At 55.5% G+C, this 22,585-nt stretch overlaps 2 protein-coding genes across 8 annotated transcripts in view; one reads left to right on the top strand and one right to left on the bottom strand.

The window, feature by feature from the left end:
* The window catches only part of Smarcd3 (SWI/SNF related, matrix associated, actin dependent regulator of chromatin, subfamily d, member 3), a 33,223-nt gene extending 18,504 nt beyond the window's left edge, over positions 1 to 14,719 (top strand). Inside the window, exons 1-13 of one of the 7 annotated variants that reach the window (XM_036182261.1) lie at positions 919 to 1,005; positions 8,457 to 8,668; positions 10,440 to 10,482; positions 11,146 to 11,268; positions 11,386 to 11,544; positions 11,747 to 11,842; positions 11,996 to 12,097; positions 12,239 to 12,400; positions 13,273 to 13,370; positions 13,508 to 13,643; positions 13,931 to 14,053; positions 14,180 to 14,281; positions 14,517 to 14,717. In XM_036182261.1, the coding sequence (XP_036038154.1) occupies positions 967 to 1,005; positions 8,457 to 8,668; positions 10,440 to 10,482; positions 11,146 to 11,268; positions 11,386 to 11,544; positions 11,747 to 11,842; positions 11,996 to 12,097; positions 12,239 to 12,400; positions 13,273 to 13,370; positions 13,508 to 13,643; positions 13,931 to 14,053; positions 14,180 to 14,281; positions 14,517 to 14,570 (1,449 nt within the window). In that variant the 5' untranslated portion in view covers positions 919 to 966 and the 3' untranslated portion in view covers positions 14,571 to 14,717. Of the gene's footprint in view, positions 1 to 918; positions 1,006 to 3,063; positions 3,979 to 4,020; positions 5,569 to 8,456; positions 8,669 to 10,439; positions 10,483 to 11,145; positions 11,269 to 11,385; positions 11,545 to 11,726; positions 11,843 to 11,995; positions 12,098 to 12,238; positions 12,401 to 13,272; positions 13,371 to 13,507; positions 13,644 to 13,930; positions 14,054 to 14,179; positions 14,282 to 14,516 lie in introns of those variants that run through there. The other 6 variants (XM_036182263.1, XM_036182256.1, XM_036182258.1 and 3 more) reach the window with 6 other exon arrangements.
* A 127-nt stretch (positions 14,720 to 14,846) lies between these two features.
* Positions 14,847 to 20,264, bottom strand: Chpf2 (chondroitin polymerizing factor 2). The gene is made up of 4 exons (XM_036182255.1): positions 18,638 to 20,264; positions 17,646 to 18,210; positions 16,857 to 17,039; positions 14,847 to 16,270 (listed from the first exon to the last, which is right to left on the bottom strand). The coding sequence occupies exons 1-4, from the start codon at positions 18,898 to 18,900 to the stop codon at positions 14,969 to 14,971; spliced, it is 2,313 nt and encodes a 770-aa protein (XP_036038148.1). The 5' UTR covers positions 18,901 to 20,264; the 3' UTR covers positions 14,847 to 14,968.
* Between the last annotated feature and the right edge of the window lie 2,321 nt (positions 20,265 to 22,585).

The following is a 22,585-nucleotide window of genomic DNA, read 5'->3' as shown; positions in this document are numbered from 1 at the left end:
CTTCCTAGGGACACAGTTAGAATTGAGGACGTGAGCAACCAACCCTCCAGGAAGCCAAGGGGCTTCTTCCTGAATCTGGGCCCTCAGCTTCTTAGCAACAAAGACTGAGGGTTCCACTTAGCACCTGCGGACACATCGAACAGCCCGCATGCAAGTCTGGGACGTGAAGTGCTGGACCCCCTTAGAGCATCAGGCATTCGGATACTTTGTGAGGCCCACAGAGGGAGGCTTCAGAGGCTTCAGAGGCTATAGTGGGGATGATGAGCTGCCCCACTAAAGGGGCCCAAAGTGCCTTCATTGGCTCCAAGCTACAGAAGAGAAAAGGAGAAAGCTTGCAGGTTTGTGTGTCCAAATCCAGGCCATGCCCCCCCCCCCCCCTTGCAATTTGGTCCCAAGTCTTCTCATATTTAAGCCCTAGACTAGCCAAACCTGTGAGGTATTGATCAAGGCAGAGGTGGGGTGACTGTGTTTGACATATCCTTTCTTCCCAGGGTACTGCCTAATTCAATCACTAATGCAGTCCTGCCTACAGGCAGAGCCACACTGGGGTGCAGTGGGCTAGCACCCCACAGCAACAAGCCCCACACACCTGCCATATCCTCAGAGAAATGGGCACCTAGCCTGGGTGGTTCCTTTTTTTATTTTTTATTTTTTACAGTGCCTTAAGCTATTCAGAGTGACCTGCTCCAAGAGACCACCTAATTAATGGAGGCCTTGAGGGGGATGAAAGAAACCTGGCTGTGAATCCAAAATGCGCCTTCCCTCTGGGCCAGCGGGATGCTCAGAGCCCCAGAGGCCAGCTCTGCGCTCCTCCTGCGACCAGCAGCCTCAGCTCCCCATGTTTGCAGTTCATTGTGTGTGCGGTGTGTGTGGGGGTGGGAGGGGTGTCAAGGAGCATCCCATTAGACTGAACAAATCCACGCAGGCAGAGAGGAAGGAGGACTGTGCGTTCAGCTAACCTTTATCATGTACCTGCCCACGGCGCAGGACCCTGGGGACCCCACGGTAAGGTCTTTCCCTCATGGCAGGGGGGCCGTGGTGTGGTATGTGGCGTTGAGGGCACAAATGAGGTGTGGCAAGGGGCAGAGAGTGACTCTGAGGAAAGGAAGGAGGGAGGCCGGTGTCCCTGAGGATGTCACAGAGGGGTGGCTGACAGCAGCTCAGGCCTCTCTGAGAGCAGCACCCACTGGCTGTGGAGCTGTGTCTCCGTGTCTCTGCCCCCTTCCTCCCCACCCTTCCCTCTCCTCTGCCTCAGTTCTTTTCTGTCTGTGGAATCTTTGAGTCTCTGAGCAGGAAAGGCCCTGGACTCCCTGGGTCAAGTCTCTCCTGTTACTTCTGAGGAAGCAGGAGCAGGCAGATAACAGCAACTCATCCAAGGTCACAAAACTATTTTGGTGTCCTATTTTTTCTTTGTTCGTTCATATTTGCTCTGTGTGTGTGTGTGTGTGTGTGTGTGTGTGTGTGTGTGTGTGTACATGCATGCAAAACACAGAAAGGCAAAGTTACACAGAGAGACAGCCCCTTCATAGCAGCAGGCTGTGTGCTGGCCCAGATGCGTCCTGACACTAGCCGGGAAGCACACAGCTCCTCAGGCCGGGGAACCCCTGTGAGGGAATCTCCCAGGACTGTTTCTGAGTCTCTCAGGTGGGGTAGCAATGGAGGCTTTGGGGTCTCGGAGGCCTCTCCTACCATTTCTAGAGACTGGGCCTGGCTCTAAGTTCTAGCCGGAGTTCCCAGGGGACTTGGAGCTTAGTCGTCAGACTCTGGGTCTCCTGACTTGTCCCAGGATTTAGTGACCAAAGGAGAAGGGTGTGGGCTTAGATTAGGGATGGGCCAGGTCACAAAAATCAGGAGGAGTCCTGGCCCTGGGAACTCCAAACAGTCTCTCTTTACACTGCCCCCCGCCCCCCGATAAAATCAGGGTGATTGTATTCCTCTGAGGGAAGTTTTACTGCTGGAGTGTACGTAGGAAAGCTCACAAGAGAAAGGGGTCTCTCTGGCAAGCTGTCCTTTCTCTTCTCTCCTTTGTTCCTCCCCCCTCCCTCCCTCCCTCCCTCTCGCAGCCAGCTTCCCTTCTCTTCCTCTAGCCTTCCATCCCCCTTCCCCACCCTCTCCTCAACTCCCCCCCTCTCTCCCTGGTCCCCAATCGGGACCTCCACAGAGGGAGGGAGCACAAGACTCTGAGCTCGGGCTGGGTCCAGGTGGCCATCTTCCCGCAGAGAAGGAGTTAAGTCTCTTTCCCGCATCCCTCCTCCCTTCTCCGCCTCCCCTGGCCGCCGTGGAGTCCTGCAGCTGGGCCCTGGGCTGACCTTCACCGCGAGGGAGGCGGCAGCGCGCATGCTCGGGCTGGGGACCGGTACGGGCGGAGGGAGGGAGGGCGGTGCAGGCCGGCGGTCCGGGCCCCCAGTGCACGGGCTGCGGCCGCTCGCTCCGCACGGTGGGGGGCGAGGCGGCCGGTCCGTCCCGCGGGCCGCGGCGTAGCGCTCCCTGCGCGGGGAGCGGCGCTTTGCCATTTGGTGCTGGTCGTGCTTCTGCGAGGGAAGGAGAGATGGGGGGACGACAAGGGGGACTCCGGCTCCGGGCCGCCGGGCAGGCCGCCCTCCCCTGGCCCCAGACACGCTCTAGGCCTGCCCGGGTGTGGCCTGAGCCCTGTCCGGGTTGGAAGAAGTCCGGGCTCTCCGCAGGCACTGTGGGCGGCATGTCGCTGCCCAGCGCCCTGGTGGCACTGAGCTGGTGGGAATCCCGGCCTTTGTGAGAAGGGCTCCCTGGCCACGAGCCCCCCGCCGGACCTGCTAGAAGAGCATGCTAATAATGTGTCTGCTGGCTTTTGAATCCAGGATCTCCGTGGGGGAGGTCAAGATGTGCCTGCATGTGCAAATCCATGTGGCTCCTTGTCCCTGTGTCAGTTTGACAGACGCGTGCCCCTAGATGTGTGTTGGGGTTGTGTACCCATAGCTGCCATTTGTGCAGCATACTGACACCCCTAGAGGAGTGTCTCCAGAAGGGCTGTATCTATGGGCCTGACTGGTGCTCTCCATCTCCCTAGTCCTGGTATCACTCAGCCCTTGGTGAAATCACCTCCCACAATCTCCTTCCCCACCAAGACCACCGCTGTCATCTCTCAGCTACCTCACAGATCTGCTACCCCCACTTTGGTCTTCCCAGACCCCCTAAGCTGAGATGCCAGCCCACCTACTATCTTCTTCTCCCAAGAGGTAGCTCTGAAAGTCGAGGACACCCAGCTTTTCCTAAAGCCTAGAGGTGTCTACCCCACTCCCAGAACCTCCAAGGACTGGGGTTTCACAGTCCTTGCTAGAAGTAGAGGCAGGGGTAGCTGTGATGACTCAGATCTTCAGGTAAATGGCAGAGCACCAGCTGCATCCATGGGCCTGTTGCGTTTTGCAGGTGTCCTCAAAGGTGTTGTTGAGTCCCTGTCCCCAGGCCTGCAGGAAACGTAAGCCCGAGGCTGGGTTCTGTCTCCAGGAGTCACAGCCTCCTTGGGATACCAAACCCCACACACCGGAAGCAAAGAGCATTAGTCCAACCCAGTTTATGGACAAAATAGATGCAACTGGACATTTGGAGAAGATCAAGATGTGTTCCCAGGAGTGAGGCCAGGGTCCTTCTTTCAGGAACCAGGGTCTGACCTGGGCCTTAAAGGATGAGTGTGCTGGGACAGGTAGAGGGTAGGCATTACACAATGGCAGAAGAGCCTCCGACGAGAGGATGAGCGGTCGGTTGGAGGTGAGCAGCTGGACCCAAGCAGCCACCTTTATAGCCGGTGACTGCTGGAGTCAGCCCACCCTGAAACCAGTGTCTCCCACAGCATCTGAACAGTGGGCACCTGAAAGCACAATGACAGCTAGACATACTACCAGGACCGGCAGGAAACTGTAAGGTGCTGGCCGAAAAGACTCCTGGGAGAACATTCCCTCTGTTCCTTGTCCTGACCAGTGAAGACATTCTGAAGGGCCAAAGGTTAGGACCCCTTGGTGCAATGGTGGGTCTTCAGGGCTCAAATTTTAATGTCTCCCACAAATTCCCTCAGGCATTGTCCCTCCCTCTCCCGAATTCTGACAGCTGCAGCCCTAACAAGCCCATGAATGTGACCCTTGGTTGTCCAAAGCCTGCGGGCTCCTCCTCCAGAAGGTGGGAACAGGCGTGGCTTCTGGCGTGGGCGGGGCCTGGGCTCAGCCTTGGGATCTCACGAACTGCCCCCTCCTGTCTGTTCTTCCTGCACACCGGGGTCGGCCCGTTCTCTCTACACAATCTCTTTTGGGGGCTCCCTCATCTTTCCACTCCACACTCCTGCTTTCTCTTCGGTCCGGGGGCGGACCTCACCATCCCCAGCCTCCCTGGGTCTCCATGCCAAAGCCATCAAGCTCTGTGTTTGCCTCACTCTTTCCTCCTTACCCACCCAAGTACCCATCCTGGCTCGGCACCATTCCCCACATTCACTCTTCCTGTTCTCATGAGCCCAATCCATGCCCCCTTTTCGGAAATACTTCCCCTATTGCCCTCACTTTCTCACACAGAGACAAACAAAGACTCACAAGCCCAGAAATAGACTCCCACAGAGCTGAAAGACACAGGCCGTGTCCTGCCCCGCACGCACGCGCGCAGGCACGGCGGCTCTTGTGGAGGGAAGCACACAGACCCGGCGTTTGTCAGTGCACGCACATAAACATCCACACCCACAGCCACTGCGCCGTGCCACAAAAGGGTGCAGGCACACGTTGTGCGAGAGACAAGGGCACACACATCTGCGGGCGCCCAGGAGCCAGCCTAGCCCGGCACACCCACCGCGGCCGGCCCCGGGACAGGAGCAAGGCCTCCTCCGGGCTCGGGCTCCCCCCTAGATTCCTTCCAGCAAATGTTTCCCTACTTGGCTTGTCTGGTCCCTGGGGAAAGGGCCTCAGAAATGCGGCAGGAGCCACTTGGGGGAAGAAAGTTGGAACTGTCTGTTCTCTGCCTGGCCCTGTCGGCGAATTCCCTAACCGAGAAACTATTTGTGGCGAAGGCAGGGTGGCCGGCGAGCCCCCTGTCACCTCCCCTGGTGTTCCCTCCCCTCGCCGCCACCGGTGGGCCTCCGGCGGCCTGGGCGTCGCGCCGCTGCCCATCTCACAGCCTCCGGGCGGCTCGGCTTGTCTTGCCGCTTATCTGCGCCGTTTGGACCACGCGGGGTGCACGGGAGGGCTGCTCTGTCCCCGCCGCGTCGCAGGCAGACCCCGGGCCGCCGGACTATTTCTGTCTTATCAGTGCAGGAATGCGGCAGCCGCGGCGGCGGCGGCGGCGGCGGGCGGGCGGCGGCGGCGTGGGCCGTGGGCCGTCAGGGCAGCCCTGAAGGGGCCCCCTCCCCACTCCGCTCGAGTAGAAGTGTGAGAGAGCCCAGCAGGACTCAGAGGGGAGAGTTGGAGGAAAAAAAAGGCAGAAAAGGGAAAGAAAGAGGAAGAGAGAGAGAGAGTGAGAGGAGCCGCTGAGCCCACCCCGATGGCCGCGGACGAAGTTGCCGGAGGGGCGCGCAAAGCCACGAAAAGCAAACTTTTTGAGTTTCTGGTCCATGGGGTGGTGAGTGGGGGAAAGTTAGCGGGGGAGGGTGAGCGAGCTGGCTCGGGCTGAATGGAGGGATGATCGGGAGGGGCCGCCGGCGCGCTCCCGCTCTCCCACCCCTTTGGTTGGGGGGCGCACGGTCATGGCCCAACCCTGGGACCTTGCCGGCGCCCTGGCATCCGAACACGTCGCCAAGCGGTCGGCTGGGGATGGGCGCGCGGCGGCCGGGAAGGGAGGCGTCGGCTTGGGCTCTTGTCAGGGGAAAGGGGTGGGATGTGGACACCGTGCCCCCCAAGAGGTGGGTCCCCTCTGTAGCTGACATGTCGTCCTGTTCTTTTACTAGTGGGCCCAGGTGTTACCCCTGCCCTGGGGTGGGGGTGGGGTGGCGACTGGAGCACACAACTGGGGTTGGGCTGCCTGTTGTCCCTGTTCGTCCACTGGGACAGTGTCACTCAGATTGGGTCTGAGGAACTAGGAGCAGGTGACCCTGGAGGCACCTGAGAGCAAAAAGCTCTCTGACTGAGCGACCTCTGCATCCTAGCAGGAGGGTCCTGAGGACTTGGCCCTGCTGTTAGAGCTGAGAGAGGCCTACTTGAGAGATGAACCCCAAGTTAAAGAGGTCAGAGGATCCCTCGGCAGACTCAGTCCCCAGAACTTGATGACCTTAACACCTCAAAGGTGTGAAGGGCTGAAGTTGGGGGTATGAGGCCTAGAGACCAAAGGGACAACACTATACTGTCCTGCCACAGACATGTGAAAGACACGTGAGGATCCTGAGAGTATCCAGGGACCAAAGGAGGAGGCTGGTTGAGCTGAATGAGAGGAGAGCCTAGCTGTAAGGGGCTCCAAGCTTCGGGATATGTGATGGAGGGAAGAATCAGTCAGATTTACTATGGCCAAATTTGGTTGTGACTCCAGGAAGCACCTTCTCAGTGAGAGAGGCAAGGGCCCCCAAATTCTTAACCTCTTGTGATGGTGGTTCTGGTGGCAGGGCCCCTAGAGGCCCCTTCCTCTCAGGGCCCCTCAGTAAACCAGACAGTCTCAGTGGCCTTGACGAATAAGAGAGAGCAGCTGATAGGGCAGAAGGTTTCCCTGTGGCAGCCTGTCCTCTGGCCGCAGGGATCTCTGGGGTGCAATTCCCAAGGCAGTTCTGTGGGTTAGTGGAGTTACCAATCCTAACCTAGCTGCTTGGGGGGAGTTGCTTTAAAGAGTCCTAGCCAGCGAAGAAGAGGCACTATGTATGGATTTGAATATGGCCAACTTGGAGGTTCAGTTCTCGAGTGATCAAGGGTGCCTTAATGGCAGTGGGGGAATGGCTAGGCCTGGGCTTCCACCCTGGTGGTATTGGTGGTGTGAGTGACAGAGGCAGGTGGAATGGGGGAGCAAATTCAGGGCCTGGCTGGTTTCACTGCAGAAGAGATGGGCAGGGACAGCTGCTGGCAGAGGGTGAAGACCTTAGGAATGAGCAGTGCAGGGGGTGGGGTGAGCTGGGGGCGGGGAAGAGGCCTGGGGGTTAGGGTTGGGGCTTCTTGGTCCTGGGGTGACATGAGGGGTGCTTTATATTTGTTCATTATATATAGAGGCAGGGTCTCCTGTAGCCTAGGCTGGCCTTGAACTCACTATATAGGGGAGAATGGTCTTGATCTTTCTGCCTCCACGTTGAGACTGGGATTACAAGTGTGTACCACCATGTGCAGTTTATCTGATGCTGGGGATCAAACCCCGGGCTTCACGTGTATTGGGCAAGCACTGTACCAAGCTACATCCCTAGCCTGAGATGGGGGTGTTTAAATAATAGGGTCTGCATCCCTCCCCCCAATCACCTCCCTGTTCTTCTGAACCGATCCCACCTCCTGATTAGTCCCTAAACCTCAACTCCCTTCCCAGGCCTGGACAAGTGGACTCCTAACACTTCTGCACCTCATCTGTTTTGATGGACTGCCCCGTTGGCTGGGGAAATACAACCTGCCTCATTTCCTTCCAATTTCTACCTTCCTGGGATGGGATGGGGAATGGGTTATCTCTCCAATGTAGGTAGATAGGAGGGAGAAATGGATGCTAGCACAGGATGCGGCTTCCTTCAGCCATCCCTGTCCCCCACACCCCCCCACCCACCCCCGGCAGCTCACTTCTAGTCCAGTTCACCACTTGTCACTCAGAAAAAGTCAGACCCTCAGGTGCCCTTGCCAAGCCTCTTGTATCACCTTGGGAGAAATGAAATTAAGGAGGCAGGCTAAGTCAGAGACCTGGAGTTTGCTGAAGGAGTTGTTTGAGATCAAGGGTCCAAAACCAGGGACGCTGAAAGGGAGATGGGGGGGGGAGGTGCGGGAGGGGGAACGACACTCAAGTACAAAGCCCCAGAAGTGGGGTGTGGAAATCAGGGAATGGTAAATGAGCGCAGGAGATCGGCCCCTGGCCTCAGCGGAGCAGCGGGGAGCAGGGCCCGTCAGGTGCTGCCTTTGCCGGGATGAGCGGGGGTGACCTTGGCGAGGTCGCTTTTCTCTTTGAGCCCCAGTTGCCCCATCTGTCAATTGGGGATGAAAAGACCTGCTCTGACTGGCTTGCAGAGGACCGTGCGGATGTGAACATCCTTTGAAAGGTTGAAAGGCGCCATTAATATTCATTTTTGCAGTACCTTGCACAGCTCCGAGGCTCGGCTATGCCCTGGGCAATTGCCTGGCTTCAGTTAGCTTCCTGCTAGGAGACGGCGAGCCCCCTCCTCCAGAGCGGCGCAGATTCCCGCGCCCCCGCCCCTCCCACCAATCACTCCCACTCCTCGTTCAGCGCAGGGTTACCAGCCCCGGGTCTTGGAGAGGGGCGGGACGCAGCACGCTGGCCTGGGGGTCGGGACCGAATCTGACCTGCTGGCGCCGGTTTCTGCTTCACCTCCCGCCCCCCCCCCCCAGCGCCCCGGGATGCCGTCTGGAGCCCGAATGCCCCACCAGGGGGCGCCCATGGGCCCCCCGGGCTCCCCGTACATGGGCAGCCCCGCCGTGCGACCCGGCCTGGCCCCCGCGGGCATGGAGCCCGCCCGCAAGCGAGCAGCGCCCCCGCCCGGGCAGAGCCAGCCACAGGGCCAGGGCCAGCCTGTGCCCACCGCCCCCGCGCGGAGCCGCAGGTGAGTGGGGGGGGGGGGCGGCGTGGAAGGGCGTGCAGGGGCGGGCAGGCAGAAGCCTCAGGGACCAGGTGGGTGAGTGATGGGTATGGGAAGCTGAGGAAGGACGCTAGCAGCGACCAAGTCATTCTGGCTTGGATACTGTCTGGGGAGGGCTTAGGGGGCACTGGTCTGGTTCTTTTGTGTGCCCACAGTGGAGACAGGCTGCGATAGTCAGCTGCCAGTGTCCCTTCCTTTGCACGCACCCCTCGCTCTTCTGCCTGTCACCTGCTAAATCATTTTTCCCGTCCTTTCCCCCAAGTTCTGGGTGATGCTTCAGTCTTTGGGGAGAGGCAGGGCTGGCACTAGACTGAAGGCTAAGCTTTAGCTGTGTTTTCTAAAGTGTGGTCCTCCGGTACCTCCCTGCCAGTCCTGAATCCCAGGCTGCGTCAGAGTCCCTCTAGACCTCCACAGTCCCCATCTTGGCAGTGGGTGTGAATAGGCGTTATAATCCCTCTGAAGGACCAGCTCTGCCCCCCAGGCCGCCACACCAGCTTATTTCCTTGTCTGAGAAGTTGGTGGCTCTCCCATGGCCTCTGCAGACCGTTGGCAAGATCCCTATAGGCATCAGTATTTAGCCAAACACACATGCTTCCTTTTGCACAACAGATGGATTCTTATACAAGGTGTAATATCAATTTTACCTCATTATTAAGTAGTTTTTTACACATCAAGGAAAACCATTTATAGGCATTCCATGATAGATTCTTTTATAAAGTGAATGATTATCTTGTATAGCAAGTAACTCTTTGATTTGTTGTGTATAAGTTAAGAGTTTTGTGTGCACAATTTATTTGAAATCCTTTTATGAGAGGCTTGCCCAGCCTAAGAATGGTTTTTTGTTTTTTGTTTTTCTTTAATGAGTTGCTTGCCTGGCCATGGGATGGATTTCTGGATAGAGAGGGGGGCAGTGAGTGGGACTGCCACATGGGGGCAGTGTAGAGCTATCCTCTAGGCTGTGTGCATTCTTGGCCAGCCAAGGGTTTTCTGGGTTGCTTTTTAAACTGAGAAGCATCCAGATTCTAGGGGCTATCTCCCATAGGTCCAGCCACTTTGGTTCCAGTGTTGAGTCACACTCACATAGAACACTCCTGCACATTTCCAGGGTCCTTGTGAATGTGGTGTGTCCCTTGGTTGGCAAATGGTCCAAGACCACAAGCACCTCCTGCCCTTAAACAGCCCCTTCCAAGCCCCGAGCGGCGGGAGTGCCAAGTCCCACCAGCTTCACACCATGACGGCTCCAGGAACCAGGTGGAAGAGCCATCTCTCCCCTTCTTGGAGCTCAGGCTCTCTTGGGCATGTATCTCCTGCTTGGCAGGAGAAGAGGGTCTTCAGAAGCTGTCTTCTCTCCAGTCTTCCCACCTCCCCGCTTTCTGCAGTCATCTTTTGGCAGCCTCTCCTCTCTCACTAGTTTCTCCTAAGTCTGAATTTCTCTGGCTCTGAGGATATATGTGGTGAGGTATAAGGTGTGTGTGTGTGTGTGTGTGTGTGTGTGTGTGTGTGTGTGTGTGTGTTGGGGGAGGAGGAGTCCCAGGCCAGAGAAAGGACCAGTCGTCCTGCTTTTCAAGGGAAGTACCAGCTCCACATCGCAGTTATAGCCCTCAGACGGGCAGACAAGCAGGCTGTGGGAACCCCAGCCAGGCGGGCGGAGATGTCGGGATAATTTAGCAGGTGGCCTCGTTACTCCCAGATCTGTCGCCATGGTAACCTGGTTTTTTCTTTTAAAAATGTACAGTGCCAAGAGGAGGAAGATGGCTGACAAAATTCTCCCTCAAAGGGTGAGTGCCTTTCACAGAAGCCCCCAGCCAGCCCCCACCCTCTGCTGCTCCGCCCTCCCCTCCTCCCTCAGGAGCAATGCTTTGGGCTCAGCGTCATAGTCACTTTCTCTTTTTGTTTTAAAAGCTCATTAAGAAGTGAGGCTCCCTATGTGAGAGGGTGGGGCGGGGCTGAGGGAAGGAGCTGGGGAGCCATGGAGGAGGAGGGGCAGAACACAGGGCCTGAGGTTAAGGGGGTTGAATGCCAGTGGTCTAAAGGCATAAAGGCATGGGACAAAGAAGGGCCAAGACTGCTAGGTGAAGGGAACAGACGATGGCAGGAAGTCCTGGACATGGGAGAGGGCAGCAGGTGGACCTCCCAACTATCTTAGGGAGGTGACAGGATGAGGCCAGGCACTTGCACCTGCTGGGCTGCCAGTTGCTGTCTCCTTCCCTGGTGATGAGATGCATGGATTTTCCTGGAGGGAGAAGCAATCTTTATCCGCACACAATGAGGCTATATAATAGAGTCCTGGGGACAAGTCCTATCCACACTCAGAATTCCACACCCTGAAATCAATCGGACAGCTCCCCTACATGCCCTTTGTGTCCTGTGATCACAGAACAGGCACACATTCTGCACTGCAAGATTGACTGAGCCCCGCTTCCCCTCTGCTCCTCCTCCAGATTCGGGAGCTGGTCCCTGAGTCCCAGGCTTACATGGACCTCCTAGCATTTGAGAGGAAGCTGGATCAAACCATCATGCGGAAGCGGGTGGACATCCAGGAGGCCCTGAAGAGGCCCATGAAGGTGCCTTAGTGTGGGGGTAGGAAGAGGGCTCTGAGTGCCCTGTCCAGGAGGAGGAAGCAGGGTACCCCTGGGTGGGTGCACACAGCCCTGGTCCTGTGCTACACTTTATTTCTACAGCAAAAGAGAAAGCTGCGCCTTTATATCTCCAATACTTTTAACCCTGCGAAGCCCGATGCTGAAGATTCTGACGGCAGCATTGCCTCCTGGGAGCTGCGGGTGGAGGGGAAGCTCTTGGATGATGTACGTCATGGCCCAGGTCTCTCCAGGTGTCCTGGGGTGGGTATGGGCTGAGTCAAGGACAGAACCAAATGTCTGCACTGGGATTTGGGTAGTCAACCCTGGCTGGGGTGGGTGGGCCTGGGAACAGTCTGGGTACAGAGGACTGCCTCTGAGCATACCACTTGCCTGCTGCCAACTTGGCCCATTCTGTGTCCATGGTCCCTGTTCTGCCCCCACAGTCCCTGTCACTTTCCCACAGCCCAGTAAGCAGAAGCGGAAGTTCTCTTCCTTCTTCAAGAGTTTGGTCATTGAGTTGGACAAGGACCTTTACGGCCCCGACAACCACCTCGTTGAGGTAAGACAGATTGCCTCTGCCCTTCGATCACCACCTTCCGGCTGGCCCAAGGCCCTGAAGAAGCTGCAGATCTGGACTGAGGACTATCCTAAAACCCTAGGCCCCATTAATCCAGATGGGTCTGTGGGTGACCTAGCTCTTCCCCCTGGACAGTGGCACCGGACACCCACAACCCAGGAGACAGATGGGTTCCAAGTGAAGAGACCAGGGGACTTGAGTGTGCGCTGTACCCTGCTCCTTATGCTGGATTATCAGGTTGGCTTTATCCTTCACTCAAAGACCCATTTTCCTTCCTATCCATCTTTCCCAGGAGCACACTGCCAAGGACCATAGCCCCATGCCCCGAGTCCCACTTTCCCCCGCTTTGACCTAATTGTCCTGGTAACCTTTTCCCAGCCTCCCCAGTTCAAACTGGACCCCCGATTAGCCCGGCTGCTGGGGTTACATACGCAGAGCCGCTCAGCCATTGTCCAGGCACTATGGCAGTACGTGAAGACCAACCGGCTGCAGGATTCCCACGACAAAGAGTACATCAATGGAGACAAGTATTTCCAGCAGGTAATGGATGTCCTAAACCCCAGGATCTGGGGAGCAGGCATGTGACCTAGCAGCAGCACCTCTCAAATTCAGCTCTCTTGCTGAATTCCTGAATACCAGGAATGGTCAGGGTCATGGCCTTGGAGCCAAGAGCAGGGGCTCATCCAGGCTCTTCTACAGTCTATTTAGCTGTTCCCCCAAGGGAAGCATAGCTGGGAACCTCTTGGTGGGAGACAGCATCCTGTAATGTCATCTTCTTGGTCCTTGGAGTTGGGATCCCTGGGGTCCCAGCCCTGGGTCTAGACTTGGGGTAACTTACTTTGCTATTCTTTCTGCCTCTGGTTCTGTCTTTGATGTGAGGGGTGGAGAAAGCTGTGTCATCACATGTATCTGGCAGCTAAGGAAAACCAGATTATTACAAAAATGATCTGGCAAAAATCTAGCAAAGTAGAGTGTTACTATTAATGTATTTTAAAATAAACACAGCAGATAAACCTGAGTAGAAATAGTTAGAATTTATTGAGCACTTACCATATACCATTCCAAACACTTATTTTTGTATTCTAATTCATCTAATCTTCGTGACAACCCATGAGACAGGGATTGTTAATATCTCCATTCTAGAGATGCAGGCACGGAGACCCAAGGTGTTAAGTAACTTGTTCACGGAATGTGGTAGAAGGGACTAACAGCCAAACAGGCATACTTAGGGCCCCATACCCATTAGCCATGCCTGTTTCTTCACCTTCAGCCCGGCTCATTGCCATGAGCACCCAGTAATCTGACTTGCTGTCAGCTTCTTGTGGTCTTTCCAGAACGGAAGGATCTGAATTAGTTACTGTCTCTTTACACACACACCAAAAATGACCCCCCTCTCAACACTCCTGCTTCAGATTTTTGACTGTCCCCGTCTGAAGTTCTCTGAGATTCCCCAGCGCCTCACAGCCCTGCTGCTGCCCCCTGATCCAATTGTTATCAACCACGTCATCAGGTAAGGTGGCCTAGCTTCCTCCACAGACCGGGGAAAGCCCTCCCTGCCTTCTCCACCCTCCCTGTACCCACCCCTGCCCTATCCCTGGCCTTCTGTGGGGTGTACCATGGACATCAAAGGCTGGGCTTCTCTGGCAGCGTGGACCCATCAGACCAGAAGAAGACAGCATGCTATGACATTGATGTGGAGGTAGAGGAGCCACTGAAGGGGCAGATGAGCAGCTTTCTCCTGTCCACGGCCAACCAGCAGGAGATCAGTGCTCTGGACAGTAAGGTGCGGCCTGAGCCCAGAGCTAGAGTGGGACATTAACCAAGAGAAAGGACAAGACACTCAGACCACAGCATGGACCTGGGACATGAGGAACACACAGCCCTTCCCTGCTGTGAGAAGCTGACCTCATTCCAAGTTCAGCTGTGCCCACCCCCTCCCTCACTGCCCAGAGGAAACGGGGGCTCTGCGGGGCTGCCCTTCACAAGCAGCAAGTCCCCCCACCCCTTCTTCCTCTTGCATTCCTCTCCCACATCACAGTCAGGTGGAAATCATTGTCTTTCTACCTGTAGATCCATGAGACGATCGAGTCCATAAACCAGCTCAAGATCCAGAGGGACTTCATGCTAAGTTTCTCCAGAGACCCCAAAGGCTACGTCCAAGACCTGCTCCGCTCTCAGAGCCGAGACCTCAAGGTGAAGAGAGGGCTCAGAGGGCATTGACACCAAGACAAGCACACGGGGAGGGAAAGATGGGCATGCAGTCCGGGCAGGTGAGGTACTGGGGAGCTCAGGACAGACCCCGTGCGTGCTCCCTCCCAGGTGATGACAGATGTGGCTGGTAACCCTGAAGAGGAACGCCGGGCTGAGTTCTACCACCAGCCCTGGTCCCAGGAAGCAGTCAGCCGCTACTTCTACTGTAAGGTAACGGCGGCCCTTGAACATGAGGCTCCCCTTCTCCTCCAATCCTAGTGAAACCTTGCTTCTCACCTGCCAATAGTCTTTGCTGCTGCCCATGACCCCATCCACAACCCTACATCCCCATGCAGTAGTCTCCTGGCTCCCAGACTCTTCCAGGGGAGGGGTGCCAAGAAGGGGTACCCCCTGGTCACTCACCAGGATCTCTGTAACCCTGCCCCTGCTCACACTTCCTCTAAAGATCCAGCAGCGCAGGCAGGAGCTGGAGCAGTCGCTGGTCGTACGCAACACCTAGGAGCCCGTGAACAAGCATCACTGTGGCCCAGACGGCCACGCTGTCCAGCATGGGCCCTGGACTCTGGCCTCCCTCCCCTGCTGCTGTGGGGTTGGGGCAGGGGGCAAGGGGTAGTGGGGAGGACTGGATTAAAGGTCACTCATCAGACAGCAGTCTTGTGGTCATTGGGGACTGGGAAGGGAGGGAAAGAAGGGGAAGGCAGTGGAATCCTGCAGAGAGACTCTCCACAATCCTCCCATAGATTCTCCTTACCCCTCTCCCTAGACCTAAAAACAGTTTGGCAGAAGATACTTTTAATAACATTTTCTTATTTTTAAAAAAATACAGTGACAAGCCCTCCATCTGTCCACCACCTTGCCTTGCCCTTCCTGGGGCTATGGCAGACACCGGTAGGGAAGCTAAGTGCTGTTGGCCTGCTCCTGTTCAAACAGGGCCATGGCCAGCTGGGTGCGGCCTCCCAGCCCCTCCAGATTGCTGAGGCGGCAGCGGTGGTAAAGTTCCTCGCTGAGCCGGGGGCTGCAGTCCCGCAAGGAGAACTTCTGCACCAGCCCTGGCTCTACGGCTCGAAAGAGGTGGAGCCCTGAGAACCGGAGGAAAACATCCATCACCTCCAGCCCCTCCAGGGCTTCCTCCTCTTCCTGGCCTGCCAGTTCACCAGCCAGCCGGGCGCGGGCGGCCAGGTAGTCAGCATTGTAGAAGCAGCCCTCTGCCGATGCCTGTCGGTCAAATCTGCCTCCGACTGGAGCCCCCCGAGAAGGGTCCACACCAGGGGATGGGGGATCGGGGCCGGCCCCAGGGCCCCCTTGGGGGGATCTCTGTGGTGACAGGACAGGGTTGAACTCTTGAAAGTGGACTGGAAAGAAGGCCTGCCAGCCAGAGATGGCATTCATACGGCAGCGGTTGAGGACTTCCGACCCAGGTCTTGTCCACACGGTGGTAAGGAAGAACAGTGTGTCCACAGGGTGTTTTTTGGAGATGACATCCATGAGTCGCACCTGGGAAGGGGCTTCTGCTCGCACAGCAAGCCAGGCCAGCCTCGCCCCAGGGTACCGTCGTTCTAACTCAGCAGCTGCAGCCTTCACCCCAAGAAATGGGTCGGGGCCCCCGCGGCCTTCCCGGGGTCCATATACCAACAACAGGGTGAGCAATGCATGTTCTCGAGGCTCCAGAACACTGGCAGCAAAGGCCTCGAGGAAAGCCAGGGCAGCCGGGGCCTCAGGCACCAGGAGTGGCAGCACTAGCTGCACCCGGGTGGCCTCAGTGACATAGGGCATAGGCAGGATTTCCACCCTGCTCAGTGGCCGCAGCAGGCTGACTCTGCGGGCCAGGGAGCGTCGGTGCCCTCGCTGAGTCACGGCTTCAAGAAGCAAATCGAGGGTGTACTCCATGCCCCTCGCGGGGTCAAAGCGCCGGTAACCATTGAGCAGTCGCTGCTTCTGGAAGCGCAGGCGGGGCTGATAGCGCCGATTGAGCTGCTCCAGAGCGGTGTCCACAGCGTCGCCTACGTCTGCTCTGCTAGCCCCCTGCAGCGGGCATTTGGGAGCGCCATCTGTACAGGCGAAGGTGTGCTGCTCTGTGAAGTAGTCCCAGCCCAGCACCTCGAAGCGAGAGTGTGGAGTGAAAGGGGCTGGGAGCCCTACAGGCCAGCTCAGCCCTGCCTCCCCCTCAGGAGTCAGCACGGTCAGGTTCCGGATCTGAGCCTAGGTGGGAGGAAATGCACCCAACGTTAGTGCTGCTTTTAAGATCCCACCCGGCTCCAGGTGCCCAGGCAGCAGAGTCCTGACTAACCACCTAGTCCCTTGCACAGAAGAGTCTTCATCTAAAGTGCAGAAGGGAGATGGGCAATGCCCCCTTCCACAGCGGCTGCAGGGACTGTGCTTGGCAGAGGAAGGAGATCTCAACACACTTTCACTCTCGTGCCCACAGGACTCACATACATCCTCATCATGATCAGACCTTTGTTTCTATCTCTACCCCACCTCTGGAGACCCTCACACCACAGAATTCCCCCCTTCTACCTTTTGGACCTTTTAGGACAATTCTAGAAGCTTGGGACTTTGTGGGTTGCTGTCTCAGAGGAAAGCACTACTGGAGAGGCGTTTAAGTGAGCTCTTGGGAGTTTACCTACACATTTGGTGGGAGTCAGCCCAGAGCTTACTTTACAATGTCCTGGACCCTAGGGGCCCTTGGCCCTGCGGTTGTTTTAAATTTAGGAAGCTAGCCTCTTTCTAACCCACTAGCCCAGCCCCCAACTCCTGTAAGCCGGGCTCCTCAGGCACAGCTCACCTGCAGTTGTTCTATCTCACTGTAAGCCCGCTCCAACTCCAGAGCACTGAAGCGTTTGTGGAGCCGGTACATGAGGGTACCCTCGGAGACAGGGTGAACGGCGAAGGCACTCAGGAAAGCAGAGCTCCCTTCCTTCTCAGGGTCCCTGTTCTTGGCCAGTTCAAAGGATCGATACTGTTGCCCCTAGAGGAACCAGTCAGACGATCAATGCTGCACATAAGCTGTTACACCCACAGCCCCCGCGGCCCCCCTCAGCATTCACACCTGTCACCGCTGCCACTATCGAATGACAGAAATGCATGGCTCCCAAACCTCCATCCCACTTCCAATGCCCACACTTTGGAACGGAGAAAGCAAATAGACAACCAAGGACATCCTCTTCCCCCAAGACCCCACTGCTCAATGAGAATACAGTCATAGAAGAACCTCCCAGATGGCCTGCTGCTGGGATGCCCCACCTCCTCTAGGGTAGTGGAGGGACCTCTGGGCTTTCCACTTTGGGGATGGCCAACTCTAGAACATTTTCACATTGTCCTTAACTGTGATGTGCACTGGATGTGGGAAACAGGGTGAGGGGCTGGTGAGTTCAGGCACCTTTCTGGCTTTAGGGGTCCCTAAGGATACGCACTTTTGACGGCCCCAGTGCTGTAAAGTGAGCAAGGGAGAGCTGAAGGGGCAGGCTGGCGTCTGGGAAGGACAAAGGATGGTCTCGAGAATTCAGTGTGGATAGCAATCATTCAGTCACTGCCAACCTTTGGGGGACTGGGACTGCCTTGAAGGGGCTGTCACCTGGTGCTGCGAGACACAGCCGATGCCCAGAGTGTCGATGAGGCAGCGGCCAAGCCATTCATCAGGCCGGGCACTGAGAATGTCTCCTCTGCAGCCATCCAGATGTGGCCGCAAGCGCAACAGGAGACTCCGTGACAGGAGGTAGCCAAAGCCCCCATGGCAGTACCGGGCCTGCTCGCCTGCACCAATGAATTCCTCGGCACGGCCAAAGTACAGGTCTTGGTTGATGCTAAGGTGGCCAGCAAGAGCTGCCAGTCGGGGGGCCTGCACATATGTGTCATCCTGCATGATGAAGAACCAGTCGTAGTCAGCCCCAAAGTGTGTGTGAAGGTGGCGCAGTGTCTCTGACATGAGCCAGGCAGGCCGCTCGTCTCCGTGAGACACCACCTGCATCCCTGCAGGAGCCCGGGCCCCTCGCTGCCCTGTGAAGTAGAGTAATCGAGGGAAGTGGTGTGCTACTGTACGGTTAACAGCGACGGCCAGGGTGGACAGTGTGGCACGGGAAGTCAGGACAGCTACCAGCAAGCGCTCACGAGAGCCCAGCTCTGTCTGAATATACCGAGTCCTGTGGAGAGATCAGAGGGGAAGGGGTCACCTCCTGAGTCATTAAGGGAGCATTTGCCAGCTTGCCCAGAACATATATCCAGAGGGGTGAAAGAGCTGGGGTTGAGAAAGGCAAGAGACCTCCTCTCTCATCTCTACTAACCAGCTACCGGTGTGATTGCCCACTAAGCAGGGGATGCTGGTGGATGGGGGCAGGGTCTGCTCAGGTCTGTTCAGTGGGTTAGTGCAAGCACAGCTCTGTTCAAGAACAGTGAACACTAACACCCATGGGTGAGACTCTCAGATCTGGGGAGGGATGAAATAGGAGCAAACCAAGACAGGAGACAAGTGCTTCCAGGAAAGTACCACTGAGTAGCAATGCAAACACAGCAGCAAACAGCTCTAGAATGAGCATCCGTGCTGGGGGACGATGCACACATCACCCTCACCTGAGCACTTTCTTGTAGGGCTTGTTAGGATCCCTGTAGTAGGGGACAATCCTGGGTTTGAAGTCTTCATCGCTTTGGTCCAGCCCAGTTTTTGAGTCTGGATTCTGTGGCGCTCCTGGCTTTGCCACAGCCTCTACACAGGGATCTTCTCCCTCACCCTGGACCCAGGAAACCCGCAGAAGGCTCAGGCTGCAGCCCAGAGACAGCCCCAGGATGAGGGGGAGTGCTGGTCGCAGCAGAGCCAACAGGGAGCTCAGGCGCATGGTGGCAGGCGTTGACGTGGGGTGCCCCAGGGCACAGTCTCAGGGATCAATAGGTTGATGGGCACCAGGCCAGCAATAGCCCCCCCTCCCAGTTTTAACCAGGGAATCTGAGGGCAATGAGGTCAGCAACAGAGAAAGGAGCAAAGTGTGCTGGCTTCCAGGCCCAGTATCCCCCACAAAGTTTTCCCAACTCCCTATACCTGGTCTTCAGTGGCCATGGTGCTGATACACCCCTCAACAAAATACTAATGTCTATGTGAACAATGCCACTCACTACTGGGACTGCAGTCTGTAGCCCAGTAGAAGGAGGAAAGGAAATGCAATACTGCCAAACCCAACCCCAAAAGGGGTTACCTCCATCTGAAGCATGGGCCTAATTCAAAAGTCAGAAGCCCCTGATGAAGCAGGGGTTAGGGAAAAGCGCATGCACCATCCAAACAACAGCCCAACCAAAGGGCCTCACCTCAGCCACCCTGTCCTGTCCTGTAGGTATCGTGGCCCACCATGTCTGCTCGGGCCCAAGAAGGGACTCTTGACTTTACTGCTGCAGGCTAGCACTAGAGAAGGGGTCGGAGCCTCCTTCCACCCTGTTCCTGAGTGTCATAGAAACCCACAGGTTCTAGTATCCCCCTCCTCGTCACATAAGATCATTAGCCATGCATGGTGCACACCCATCTGCCCACCTAAAGGAGGTGGACAGCCACAGTGACTCAGCACAGCTGGCCCCTCTCAGAGGAGCGCAATGGCTGACGGAGCCATTTTGCAGGCCATCCCACTCAGCCCACTGCTGTCCACCTTCCTAAGAGCAACAAGACACAAATTATAGGCGCTATTGATGTAACTAGGTTAAAAAATTAAGCAACCCGGGAGATCAGCAGCAGTCCGAGAGACATTGGGGTCTGGGAAGGCCAGCAGAGGCTCACCACCTTCCAACAGGACCCGCGCCTGCGCCAGCCAGTGCCCTACTAGGTCCCTTGGCAACCACAGCCCTGTGCCAGCCCTCGGAAGAAGACCCAAAGCGAATCCTAGCCGGTCGTCTGGAGTCAGAAATGAATCGCCTACGTCTCGCGACTGCAGAGGAGGCCCGGCGTCCAGCTGGTTTATTCTGGGAGCCCCGGCGGCAGAAGGAGGTCTCGGTGGAGAGCAGGACCAAGCGGGTGCTCAGGCCGATCGGGCCATCTGGGACACCCGATCCCCACGGCAAGCCGGGGCGGAGATGGAGCCGCCTCGCGGGTGACGAGACCAAGAGCCCACCCCGTTGCGTTGCGGGCCGAGGAGCTCAGCTCTGCAGTCGCTGCCACCTCACAGCCTAGCCCAGCCTGGGCTTCCTCTTCCGCTGCCTGTCAGTCACCTGTCTCTATGGTGACCACATCCGGGGCCCCTCGCTCCCGCCTCCCGCTCTCTATGGTTTGCTGCTGCACCGCTCGTCTCCGAGGCTGAGGCTCCTAAAACCAAGACGGGTGAATCCCGAGTGGACCAGAGATGATCTCTCACTTCAGCTCAACCTTGATAGCTTTAAAGAAAGATGCCTCAAACTCACTCTGTAGCTCTAAGGTGGTGAGAATTGCTGGAGACAGGCCGTAGACACTAACAAGGCAGAGAAGTACGGAATTAAGAACCAGTCAGATGACTCACCCTGTGAAGGCGCTTGTCAACAAGACTGACGACCTGAGTTCCATGCCTGGTCAAAGGAGAGAGCTGACTCTTATCAAGTTGTCTTCTGACATCCACACGATTGTGACTTGCTGTGCGCGCATGCGTGTGTGTTTACACCCACACAAACATTGATTATTTATTTATTTATTTATTTTACAGATTTATTTTTTTAAGTATAGAATTGAGAGGGAAAACAAAGCAGGAAGAATTAAATTAGATTGGGATGTGGACGTACTGAGATCCCAAGTTTCAGCCAGATTCATCCAGACATAAAGCAGAGTTTTCCAGGCAAAGAAGAGAGCGCAGGAAGGCCCTGAGAAAGGGAGGAGATTGACCAAGGCCCTGGCAGCTAGAGCTAAGTGCAGAACAGCCCAAGGTGAGCTAGCAGGAAAAGATGGCAGTGGGTCTCCAAGGACAGCTCCACATCTAGAGAGCAGTTTGGAACCGTACAGGGACAATTTTGTTGCCAAATGATACCAGGGTATGTGTGTATGTGTTTTGTACATTGTAAGAAGGTGTCTAATATTTTCTTAATTAATTAATTAATTTTTCTTTTATCAGCTTGATACAGTATAAATTCTTATCTTAATAGTGAAATGTTTCATTGAGGCTTGCTCAGTAATTGAGTAAAACCAAAACAGTCATCCTAGGGTCCCCCCTGCTATATATATATATATATATATATATATATATATACATCCTCCATGGTTCTGGTGTCTAATATTTAAAGCCATCCTGATCCCACATATCTTTAAATGTCCTCAACATTCTTGTAGGTGAGGAAAAAAATAGTTGCAATATTCCTATCCTTGCACCCCTGCTTAAAAAAAGACCCAATTCTGGTTGAGTGGTGGTGGCACACGCCTTTAATCTCAGCACTCAGAGGCTGGCAGATCTGTTAGTTCAAGGCCAGCCTGATCTACAAAGCGAGTTCCAGGACAGCCAGGGCTGTTACACAGAGACCCTGTCTCCAACCCACCCCACAAAACAATTCTGCAGAATTTGTAGCATGTGCTGAATTAAGATTTATTTTTTGTGCATAGTTGTTGAGTTTTTGTTTTTGTTTTGTTTTGCCTGCATGTATGTCTGTTTACCACATGTGTCTAATAATGGAGGACACCAGGAGAGGACATTGCATCATTTAGAACTGGAGTTATAGGTGTTGCATACAGCCAGGTGGGTGCTGGGAGAAGAACCTGGGTCCTCTGGAAGAACAGCAAGTGCTCTTAACCACAGAACCATCTCTCCAGCCCTGTGCTAGATTCATAAGAAACAACTCACGTGGATGGAACACTGTCAGGCTTGGGATGTACTAAGTTACCATTTTGGAGAATTTCATCACCTTATAGAGATGCATGTCAGTGTTCAGAATACATTTGTGCTGTCACATTCATGATATTCTCTCCTTTTTTGAGCATACTGTGTAACTGTGTGTCGCAACACAGGTGTGTGGGTTCATGCGGATCCATGGAAAGAAGACTCAGAGGCATCTTTTTTGTTGTTGTTGTTGTTTTGTGTTTTTGGAGACAGGGTTTCTCTGTAGCTTTGGAGGCTGTCCTGGACTAGCTCTGTAGACCAGGCTAGCCTCGAACTCACAGAGATCGCCTGCCTCTGCCTCCCAAGTGCTGGGATTACAGGCGTGCGCCACCACACCCAGCCAACTCAGAGGCATCTTAAGAATGAATCTAGCCTTTCATGGCTGCAGGAGGGTCCAGCCTCAAAGGACTGAAGCACTACCCCTTTGCCTAGGGCATTTTTATTTCTAATTACAGTTTAGCCAGTTAATTTCTGTACCTTTTAAGCAACCTGATAAGAGCTCCCAGAGATAAAATGCCAAGTACAAATTCCTTGATTTCTCAGGTACCTCGGTTTTCCAGGTTTCCTGAACTAAGATTTTCATAGGCCTTTGATCTTTGGGAGACTCTCTGATCCTTGCCTCTCAGACAAGATTCACATAGGGTGATAAGAGAAACGAAAGGTGTGGTTAAACAAAGGAAGGATTAGGGCTAGGTGCTGCTCTTTCCAGCCA

The sequence above is a fragment of the Onychomys torridus genome, chromosome 3 (assembly GCF_903995425.1).
Source record: "Onychomys torridus chromosome 3, mOncTor1.1, whole genome shotgun sequence".
Classification (NCBI taxonomy): domain Eukaryota; kingdom Metazoa; phylum Chordata; class Mammalia; order Rodentia; family Cricetidae; genus Onychomys; species Onychomys torridus.
This window is presented reverse-complemented; position numbering and strand designations above follow the sequence as displayed.

Coding starts and splice junctions, on each gene's coding strand:
- Chpf2 (XM_036182255.1), bottom strand. CDS start 18,900: ATGCGCCTGAGCTCCCTGTTGGCTCTGCTGCGACCAGCACTCCCCCTC. Junction 18,211..18,637: donor CCCTACAAGAAAGTGCTCAG/GTGAGGGTGATG, acceptor ATCTCTCCACAG/GACTCGGTATATTCAGACAG. Junction 17,040..17,645: donor GCTGTGTCTCGCAGCACCAG/GTGACAGCCCCT, acceptor TGGTTCCTCTAG/GGGCAACAGTATCGATCCTT.